The sequence below is a fragment of the Lycium ferocissimum genome, chromosome 6, assembly GCF_029784015.1.
Source record: "Lycium ferocissimum isolate CSIRO_LF1 chromosome 6, AGI_CSIRO_Lferr_CH_V1, whole genome shotgun sequence".
In the NCBI taxonomy this organism is placed as follows: Eukaryota; Viridiplantae; Streptophyta; class Magnoliopsida; order Solanales; family Solanaceae; genus Lycium; species Lycium ferocissimum.
Window position 1 is genome coordinate 60,734,597 of NC_081347.1, and position 11,621 is coordinate 60,746,217.

Here is an 11,621-nt window from a genome sequence, read left to right on the forward strand (position 1 = left end):
TACTTTTTATGTTATAAACGAAAACAAATATTTGTTAATTTTAGAATCTCATTTGATTGTCATATAATTAGTGAAAGATTGAAAAGACTAATAAATTACTCATAAATTCATAACTAGTCATATCGTACCGATAAAAAATTAAATCAAAGAGCATATGCTTTTAAAATTAATTAAAAGTTTTAATATTTTAAGTTTGACGTAAGATTTCTACAATTGTATTTTTTTTTTTTTTTTGTAGATTTCAGTCTTTTAGTGATAATGTAACACTTGAATTGATAAAAAAAAAATTGTTTAAACTTTCAGCAAAAGAGAATTCAATAGCTTTCCCTTGAAGGCAATCTAAGAGTTTTTTTTTTTTTTTTTTTAAATCAAGCAATAATATTACTAATATCCCCATATAATTGGTATCCTTTACTTGCTTGGTGTTATGAGATGGATTGGGCTATAATTTTCTTTTGTTTTAGGTATCCGTGCTTAAAACATTCATAATAATTACCATAAATATTCTATTTTGTATACACAATATATTTTTTACAAAATATTATTACACATTATTTGAGTATGACTATTATAAAGAGGTAATTTTACAAAGAGTGTACCGTTATAATGAATGTCACTGCTGTTATATGTAGAATGTTGTTATAGGGAAGTAAAATGTAACATGAAAAATCGATTTCGGGAAAATCAGACCGTTATAATGAAATTTGAGCCCCCTTATAAATTCAACAAAAGACAAACATGAGATCAAACTTTCCCACTAAGCATCTCTGCCACCACCAAAACGAAAGAAATCACCAGTGGCAACCGCCACTGGAAAAGTCAACGATGAGAGGTCAAGGACAACATGATCAAGAAATTAATAATAGCAATTTTGACTCTATTGGTATGTCAATTCTAATGGTGACCTTATTGATAATGTTGTTTTGGGGCAAGGCTTGTGCCATTATTTGTACGTGTGCATGGTTTTATTTTCTCCTCGGTTTCGACTACCGGAAAATGAAGCGATAATTGCCGGAAAAATTGGCTTCGCCGGCGGCGTTGGTGTGAATTTGGAGGAGTACAAGAAGAAAGTTGTGTTGGAAGAATTTTTGGGGAGAAATCATAAGAATGGTGTTGGATTTTTGTAGGTCTTTTGGTAGTGAATTTTCTTCTTTATTTATCCTTATTTGGGTGGGATATTTTCTATTCATTTATTTTAAACAAAAAGGAAAACGAGAAGGGGAAAGGAGAGAAAGAAAAAAAGAAAAAAAAAAGGAGAAACACGTTTTTCATTTCCATTGAATTTTTTGGTGTAAATCCTTGACATATATTAAAGAGATGGATGTTTGATCTAGAAGTTTGTCTAATTTCAACCTCGTTTAAATTATTTTTTATTTCTTTTATTGTTGTTGTAGTTTTACGTAGCAGTTGTGATTTGTGAATTTCTTTTGATGTTGATTAGAGGAGGCACGTGCTAGAGTGAAAGAAATTAAAACAGATGATTACGTGAGGGATCAGACTACTTACTAATGAATCTCATCTCCTGTACATAATTCCTCCGGTTTGAAGAAACAATATAAAAAATTTGTGGGGAGAGAGAAATCATTATGGAAGAGAGAGAAAAGAGTAAATGAGTAAAAGTGTTTTAATGGAAATGGATCTCATTAATTAATAGAGAGGGTTAACTTTTATTACTCCCTCCGCATCAAAAAGAGTGTCCACTTACAAATATAGCATTTTGAAAAGGAAAAAAATAACTACAATACTCCCATTGAATAAAAAAGAGTGTTCAACGCCTTTTTTTCTTGGATCAAAAAGAGTGTTCACTTATCAAATCAAGAAAGAATTAACCTTGTTGTTCCAAATTTGGCGCTATTAAGTGTTATGTGATCAAATCTCATTGCCTATTTAATTAGGGATAGTTTTGTCATATTACCTATTTTTGTCTAGGAGTTAGTAATCTCTTAACCCCTGTTTGGATGGTTGTTTCCCATGGTTCATTAATGTATGGTTTTCTATGAAACCATGTTTGTATCCATTGTTCTTAAAATTATGTAGTATGGTGTTGTAAACCCATTGTAATTCCTATTTTATCCTTTATTTACCTGAGTTTTATATATATATATAAACTAATTTCTAATAAGAGTTAAGGGTATTTTAGTAAACTTACAACTTATTATATAGTACCATACAATCAAACCAATACAAATGTTATTAAACCACAATATATATATATATATATATATATATATATAAAAACTAATTTCTAATAAGAGTTAAGGGTATTTTAGTAAACTTGCAACTTATTATACAGTATCATACAATCAAACCAATACAAATGTTATTAAACCACAATAAACGATACAGTCTATTCAAGCATTGTGTTCATTAATACAATACAATACAACACCGTATTAAACCATACCATACTATATATTAATGAACCACGGGAAACAACCATCCAAACAGTGTTAGAGTTTAACTAGTATCCACTGCCAGTGGATGGTTATTTTACACGGTCAGGGAATTGCAAGGCTTATAATAGGTAAGATTCTCAATTAATTTTATTTTTTAATATTTAAGTATAAAATAAAAATAGTAGTAGTATAAGGCAAGTTGTACTCTAAAATTTATTCTACCGTAGTATTTAGGGGTATGACAATCGCTTACCAAAAATAGGAAGGATTCGCTGCTGTCATCATTGTCATTAGCTTTACAGTATCATTGTTTGCCATCGAAACAAATCACTGCCATATATACACCTACTACTATTGAAGTAATTCAATTTTTTGGCAGGAATATAATCCAGATTCCAGGCATAGTTTTACCGCACAAATTTTTGTTCAAGACATCTTTTACCGATTTTACTTTTTGTTCACAACCAGTGTCACAGTTTAAACTCAAGTTTTGAGCTTCAATGATCCAGAAGCAGTAATCCTCATGGTTTGTTAACGATGATTTTCGTCCTATATTCTTAACGATGATTTTCGTCCTATATTCTTATAGGGGAGTTTTCTGCAGTACTTGGATTTCTTTTCGTTCTTGTTCTTTCATTATGGGAAAGTTTAACCATCTTAGTTGCCCAATCTCTTACCCTCTGTTTGGATGGTTGTTTCCCGTGGTTCATTAATGCACGCATATGGTATAGTGTTAGGTATGGTGTTGTATTATATTATCTTGTATTAATGAACACAATGTTTGGATAGACTGTATCGTTTGTTGTGATTTAATAACATTTGTATTGTTTGGTTTGACTGTATAATACTGTATAATAACTTATAAGTTTACTAAAATACCCTTAACTCTTAATTAGAAATTAGTTATATATTAATAAAACTCAGGTAAAGAATAAAATAAAAAATTTTAAAAATAAGTAGGTAGTGAGTGGTAGGGTCTGGTTAGTGGGGGTGGGGGTGGGGGTGGGTGAGGGTGAGGGATAGTGAGTGGGGGTGGTGGAGGGTGGGTGGTGTGAGGTGGGTGGTTGTGGGATGAGGGTGGGCGTAGTGGGTGGGGGTGAGTAATTGTTGGGTGGGGTTGGGCGGTGGTGAGAGGTAGTGGGTGGTGGTTGAGGTGATGGGGGCGGGGTGGCGAGAGAGTGGGGTAGTTAGGCGTGGGGGTGGGTGGTAGGGCGGGGTGGAGGGTGGGGTGAGTGGTAGCATGAGGGTGGGGTAGGGTGAAAGGTGGAGGGTGGTGTATAATGAAGAAATGAAATACGTAACCACGGAAAAATCACCAAATCCGTGGTTACAAAAATTGGGACTTTTCATGGTTATATAACGATGGGATGAACCGGGTTTACAACACCATACCACATTTTAAGAACAATGAAAACAAACATGGTTTCATAGAAAACTATACATGAAACAAACATGATTTCATAGAAAACCATACATTAATGAAATGCAGTAATCTTCTACCAAACAGAATCTTCGACCAGGAAAAAGAGGCACTCCAGTCCTGCAATCCAGTTGATATTTTGACATTGATAGAAGAAGATCTGAAGCCATAAAGGAAGAGAGAAAGAAGGAAAGAAAGAGAATTGAAGGAGATAGGATATATACAGCTGCATCGAGAGAGAGAAAGAAAATAATAAATAAAAAAAGACAAGAAAAAATAGATAAAACTGGCAATAGCCAGTTAAAAGTCGTTGACCGTGTAAAATAATCATCCACTGACGGTGGATATTAGTTATTCTCTATTTGTTATAAAATGTGCTATGTATGTTACTTGTAAAAAAGATATTTTATTCTTATATATAATTCTAACTGGTTTAGTGGGTAGAAATCTCAATGAAGAAACTTTGGAGATGGAAACCAAATACTAATTAGAGTCAATTTCCAAAAATTAATTACAGTCAAGAATCATTCAGTATTCCACCTATTTTTTGTAGGAAACTAAGAAAAGAATCAATGGTCCCGCAACAAAATGAAAATCAGTAAACTTAGGACAAAAAGAAAAAAATTTACTCTAGCAAAGTGCTAAAATTTTCAGTTTTAATACCTGTACTCCAAAAATTTGTACCAAAAGTTACTAAATGGAATAAGGTGAAATTTTCTGGTGCTCGACTGCTGTTAGACTGAGCTCAGAACAGCAGTTTTAGGCACATAATCTGGAGTAAATATCAGAGGATGCTTTCCATCTAATCCCAGAAATCATTCCAGCACATATAAACTCCCTAAAACAAATAACTGGGTAAACAAAGTAATGAGATATCGCCTCATCAAAGTAAATTAGCAGATGTAACGTTAACATAGACAACAATGTAGAGTCAGTCTTACTGCAAATTCTAACTTGATCCTTTTTCTTTGGCTTCGTTACCAATAGCATCAGTTACTAAAGCCATAGGTCTTTCATCTATAACCTCGTCGATTATTCCAAACTCCTTGGCCTCTTCGGGTGTCATGAAACAATCCCTATCCATATTCTTCTCAATTGTTTCTATTGGTTGTCCCGTATGCTTTGCATATAAGTCGTTCAAAGTATCCCACACCCAAACAATCTGTTTAGTGTGGATAGTCAAATCTTTATCCTGCCCGCTATATCCACCGGAAGGCTGATGAATCATAATCGAACCATTAGGGAGAGATCGCCTCTCACCCTTTGCACCCGCAGCTAATAGAAGGGATCCCATTGAAGCTGCTTGACCTAGACATACAGTATTAATTGGAGATCGAATATACCGCATTGTATCATAGATAGCAAGATCGAATATACCGCATTGTATCATAGATAGCAAGACCTAGCAACACAAAAAGGATAAACTGAGTCAGTGTTACATAAAAACTATGGCAATATCCTTAAGAATGAGCACATTAGTTAAGAAATGATCTTGCAATTTTGTTCTGCCAAGGCATTAGATAAAGAACAACTAACCTCAAATTCTATATGCGCAATTTGCTGGATTGCCCTTCATTGGGGGTGGTCTTTAATTTTTGTCCCTCAAATTGGTGATGCTAACTTTTGCGGCTTCTAAGGGCAATTCTCTCTTAAGGCGAGAATTTGCGTGGGCAGAAAGTCTGCTCGCTTACGTCAAATCTCGCCTCAAGGCCCAAATTCTGCCTTGCGAATATTATTTTTTTTTTTTTTTACTGAGCTGGGTTCGAATCCACAATCTCGGGGTATTAGGCGAAGGACAAAACTTAAAGACCACCAATTTGAAGGGCAAAAATTAAAGACCAGCCCAAATGAGGGACAATCAGCGCAAAAAAAAAAAAAAAAAAAAAAAAAAAAAAAGGGAAGATTCTATATTAGCTAAAAGTTCATTGGCCCTAAGAGTGGCAAAATGAGGGCATGAAAACATGACCCGCCCAACTCGCTCAAGTTTGGGCTAGTCATTGACCCGCCCATTTATTAGCTCAGCCCATCTCAACCCAACCCATTTTAGCCCATAAAAAATTGGGCTTTTATGTAGCCCAAATTGACCTATGAGAAATCTTGTCAATATATTTTCAAAAAGACATTTTTTTTAATTTGATACGTTATATATAGCCATAATAGCCCAAATTTGATTTTATTAGGTACTAAAATTTTATAAGAGAACAAGCAAAGAAATTAAAACTTAGTGAGAATTGAGTGGGTTGGGTTACGACCCGCTTTCTTGCCCATTTCAGCCCAAGTATATTTTGATAACTTAGCCCATTTTGACCCGCTCAAATCCAGCCCAACACGTCCATTTGACATCCCTAATTGCAACCCCACTACCAGGACATTTTGTTCAAGCTTTTAATAACAGAAATAGAAGTATCAGCACAATAATTTGACCAAAATAAAAGTCCTCATCGAGCTATAACCAGATTTGCAGAACCACGCATATATAATATGATTGAATACTCCAAACTGATAAAAAAAAAAAAAAAAAAAAAAAAGAAGGTAATCTTCAGGTCGTTGTTAGAGCCCCAATCATGGCTACTAATAAAACAAGACTAGAAACCAAAAACTAGATGAGATAGTAGGTATAAAGCAAATTGCCCAATGTCTACATATTAGTCCAACTTCATATCTTCCCGGCATAAACTTATAATATGCAACTGAAACAAGTTCTTGCTGATGGTAAAAAAGGGAGGTTGAACGTGGGGATTGTTCTTATTTACTAGAGGGGTTTGAATTAGCTCCTCCTGATCATATCTCTTTCCAGATGTGGCATTAGTAGTTCAAAAATACTTTCTTTAAGTGGGGAATCGGCTTCTCCGTAACAGGGCATTCTATGCATTTTTAGCTAGCTTCCACCGTCTCCAAGTACCCAATGACTCTTTCTTTTGTTTGATAAAGGACAATGTTATGCCAAGGTATTCCAACAACTCATTATAGTCAGACCGCAGACATTTCCTATAAGTTAAGATTTGCTCCTGACCGAGTATACTTAAAAGGTAATCTACTACCTTAGTGTCAGCATGTATGTCTTACACAGATGGGAAATAAATTCAAGATTGCAAAAAAGAATTAAAAAGCTAGTAGTATCTTTCTCCAAAATCACCCAAAAACAAGCACTTGGTCTTTCTTGATTAACCAGAGTTATGAGAGCATAATTAAAACTCAAATATGCAGGTTAAATTAGAACTGTTCAAGATTACATCATCTTGATCTCATATATTTGAACCCCTACAACAAATGCAAAAGCAAATTCAAAGCAAATCATGATCAATTAAAAAGAAAAGGTATTCAAGGAAACACAAATAAGAAGGAAAGGCTTCTTCTTTGATTATAAGGTTGGATAAAACACAAAATATAAAGGGAAAAGTAATTTTGACCAAAATAAGCTATTATTTAAACCAATTCACCAAAATAATACGTTTTTAATTTTTTTTTACGAACTAGCATAAACGTATTCTGAAAGTAACGTATTAGGCATTATTTTATTCAAAAATTCGACGGGAAAAATAGGCGGGGGTTAACGGTGTTAAAAGCTAATTTTAATTGCGTGATCGTGAGTAACGTATTATGCCTAATACGTATCCCAAGACCACGACTATTAGTTGTCTCTTCATTTAAAATAACGACATCGTTCAATGTTTTCTAATATATGTGAACAGAGATATACAAGAGAAGTAAACGCTCATTGAACAAATTTTCCTTTTCAACCTAAAACCCCTCTTCAAAATAAAACCCTAGCATCACTATCATCAAGAGAACAACAAAATTTACTCGATCCATATATTATTTTATCTATCTCTGCAAATTGATTTTGTTCCGATGATATAGATTGTGACGTTTATTCAATTTTTTGCCACAAATTTTAAATGTGAAACTTTCAAAGCTCAGTATTTTGTGCGATTTTGCTTGCTAAAATCGATGAAGAAGCTTGGAACAGGAAACTTTTTTTTTTTTTTTAATTAAAGGCCACTAGGCTTTGTGCCACCTAGTGGCTATTTTATTAATAAAGGAAAGGTTCAACCAAAACCAAATGTCTTTGAAAACGTGATTTTCAACAGAAAGCAAATAGACTAAGCTAAGTGAAAAGGGAAAGTGCAGCCATTGAAGTCAATCTGAGCGGCCCGTTGCTGCTGGTTCCTTGACGTTGCTGGTGATGATTTGGCCTTCGTCCCTCCACAAAATTCCATCTTTGAAGCTCCTTCAACACAGGTTTGTTGCTTGATCTCCCTACTGATTTCTCCCATTTGTACTTCGGTATTTGTGTCGATTTGGGTTGAAATTGCTCAAATACGATCTAATATGGTGTGTTGTTTGTTGATGTGTCTTCATTGTTTCCAATTTTGTGGTGAGTTCGGACTTTCTCCGCAACTTCGATTTTTATTTGAAATTGCTTAGAAATCTGCTCCGATGTTATGTGTTGTTTGTTGATGCGCCTTCATTGCTTCTAATCTTGTGGTGAATTCATGATCTCTGACTTTCTCCGTGACTCTCCGTGGTTTGCGTTTGCGTGTATGGTATACATTTCTGACGCCTTTGATCTTCGATGCTCACCTTGTGAACAATCGGGGTTTCTGAGTTGCAATTGTCATTGTGTGTCGTTGCTCTGTGGAACAGGATACTGTGATTAAGGTATGTGTTTTTTCACACACTAGTATAGTGGAAGAATTACGATTACGTTTCAAACTTTCAATTTCTGGATTAGAAGATAATGGTATGATGAATTTCCCTTTATCTTCAAAAAAATGTAGTATTCTTGTTTGTGTTTTTCGTTTGGGAAAATACGAGTTTTTTTCTCTCGTTTTTTCACTTTCTTAAGAAGATGTGATGTTCACATTTTTAGGAAAACAAGCATAGAAGTTTCATAGAAAATATTCACTTGTGTAGGTATTTTTGTTTTATGGCGGAAATTAATACATATCGGATGGATCCGGTCCACTCGACTCATCCGTATTGAATGAACAACTCACCCATAGGTCACGGGATATATGGGATGGAAAGGATAATGTGATTTTGAATACAAGGAGATGTGATGGAAATTTTTGGGACTTCGTAAAGGAACATCCAATTGATACACGAGTCTTGGAAGTGATTAGACTATCGGGATTGTACGGTGTTTATAGATCTCGTCGACCTACTATTGATCGTAGTTTGATTACTTCATTAGTTGAAAGATGGCGTCACTGAAACTCATACGTTCCACTTTAGGACGGGAGAAGCGACAATCACGTTGCAAGACGTAGAGGTGTTGTATGGCTTACCCGTGAATGGTGATCCAGTACTTGGGAATGAGTTGGCGAGGAGCACAGAGGATTGGAAAGACATTTGTCAAAGATTATTAGGTTTTAGTCCACTTCCTGGAGACTTTAAAAAAATAGCCTCGAGGTATCTGCACTTAATCAACACATGCTACGTCATCCAAAATTACTTGACACGGCAACACAAGATATGGTCAATCAGAAGGCTAGATGCTATATGTTTTGGATGATTGCTGGTATGATGATGGCGGATACATCTGGAAGTAATTTGAAGCTTATGTACTTACCTATGCTCGAGGACGTCAACACAATAGGATCTTACAGTTGGGGTAGTGCGACCCTAGCATGCTTGTATCACTATCTTTGTAAGGCCTCACGCCGAGCAACATGAGATAGCGGGATTCCTACCACTACTACGGGTATACCTAAAAATATTAATAAAAGTATTAAATCGTATCTATAAAAAAAAAAAACTTGTTCAATTCCTAAACGTATAGTTCTCTTTCTTCTAATTAGATTTTCTAACCTTCTTACATGGAATGTCCTCCCGGAGTATACATATAGTTCTCTTTATTTTCTTTCTAGCTAAACGATAAGATTTTTTTTTCCTTTTTGCTATAATGAAAAAAATGATGTTGATTGTTTTAGTTTCTTTAGCGGCTTGCATTAAATGATGCCGAAATTAATGTTTTTCTTTAGGTTTGGGCATGGGAGAGAATTCGTCCTCGTGCCCCGAGATATTAAAACAAAGGGACGCGAATGCTGGTTTACCTAGGGGTCCACGCGCTACTAGATGGTTTGCACATTTTAGTTGGACCAACACTACCCAATATGTGTTGAAAGTTTTTAGGGATGCACTTGATTCCATGACGGAGGATCAGGTACAATGTTGTATTAGTTTTGTTTTAATTTTCATGTATATTGTAATTGTAAGGACTCATTCGATTTATTTGTTTCATTTAGTTTATTTGGGAACCATATTCGATGAATTGATTGAGAGCCTTCCCGATTATTGTCGTGTTGGACGAAATATATGGCGTGCTAGAGTCACAATATTTTGTTGGGATGTTGTCGAGGTTCACTTGCCTGATCGAGTTATGAGGCAATTTGGAATGATACAGGAGATACCACCAACTCCGTTTCCATTTGATCCCACACATTTTAACCACGATCGTCGGGGAGGCCAAATACAAATTGGGAATTGGAGCATGCACAATGGTTACCATTTTGGCACCAACGACTTCGATACGTTATTAATGCACCGGCCAATCATGAACCACTTCGGTACGACGACCCCTACCTTGTTTGGTTCGTACGCATTACTCGTCTTGTTATTGGTAATCCTACTTCGCGTCCTCGCCGCAACAAGGTTACGTGCCTAATGCAACGGCTTATGAAGCAATGGTAAGTGGTGCATATTTATTTTGGTTCAACAATCCTACATGTTTCTTGTATACGCAATGTGAAAATTGTATCGATGATCGCCTACACTAGTTAGTAGCATATTAATAACTTCCTTTGTCTTTGTTGTTTCGGTTAAAAGATCCTACCAAGTAACTAATCATTTATAAATTAATCTAGTGGTTCTTAAGTTTAGTTTCAGGTGAATTGTTTGATAGATGGTATATTACAACTTGTGATATACTAGCCACCTCTTTCTCCTTTTTGAAACTATGATGCTCGCCCCTATAATTCTCAAGCAAATTTGTGTTAAAAAGTATGTACCGTTTGGTTCCATGAAAATGCATTTGGGACGTAGTATTACCGTACTATTCTAAAGATGCTTGATTTTGATGTGGTTTCACACAGGTGCGTTATATTCATTCGGGTTGATAAAGCAAAATCACTCTACGCGTGATCAGCCATTATTTGAGGAATTTTATATATTTCGTGCAATAGTGCGGGCCGAAATTGAAAAGTGCTTGACATATGTGCACGAGGTCGATAGAATTCATTTACAAGCCGATTATAAAAAAAGATGGGGTGCACATGCTGACCATACACGTCCCTCCGTTCGTAAGCGAGGAAAAGGTGGTGTTGCAGAGGGAACGTGCTATTAAGAAAGAGGTCGTTGTCTATCGAAATGGATGAAATGCATCGGAAGATGCCCAAAGCGGGTCCCTTTAAGATGATCCAAAGAACAACAAATTGTAATATTGGTTCCACTTCAAGGGGCGACACTCACGAATTCACTCAGCATCGGGTATGACATATCAACCAACAACTACTCGTATTGTGCATACATGACGCCACAAACTCCACAATATTCAAGAGATCCAAGTCTTTCGTCTTTTCGAGAATATATTTGTCGAGAATGGTCCGTTTTCAACTCATCGCTCGTGCAAATGTCCATCGATATCCCCGAGGCCACTAATAGAGAGATGACGGGCAGGACTCCAATATTGAGCTACAAGGTAATGAGTTGGATGATTCCAACGATGAAGTGGATGGTGAACCATCAATGAGGCAGAAGCGTAAAATTATTCGTAAGCGTTGTGTGACCGGGTTGGACATTGA

General features: G+C 35.7%; 1 protein-coding gene across 1 annotated transcript; it reads right to left on the reverse strand.

The window, feature by feature from the left end:
- Positions 1-4,506: 4,506 nt before the first annotated feature.
- On the reverse strand, positions 4,507-5,177 carry LOC132060864 (ATP-dependent Clp protease proteolytic subunit 2, mitochondrial-like). Its single transcript, XM_059453770.1, has one exon. It carries the CDS (start codon positions 5,162-5,164, stop codon positions 4,766-4,768), a length of 399 nt encoding a protein of 132 aa, XP_059309753.1. The 5' UTR covers positions 5,165-5,177; the 3' UTR covers positions 4,507-4,765.
- Between the last annotated feature and the right edge of the window lie 6,444 nt (positions 5,178-11,621).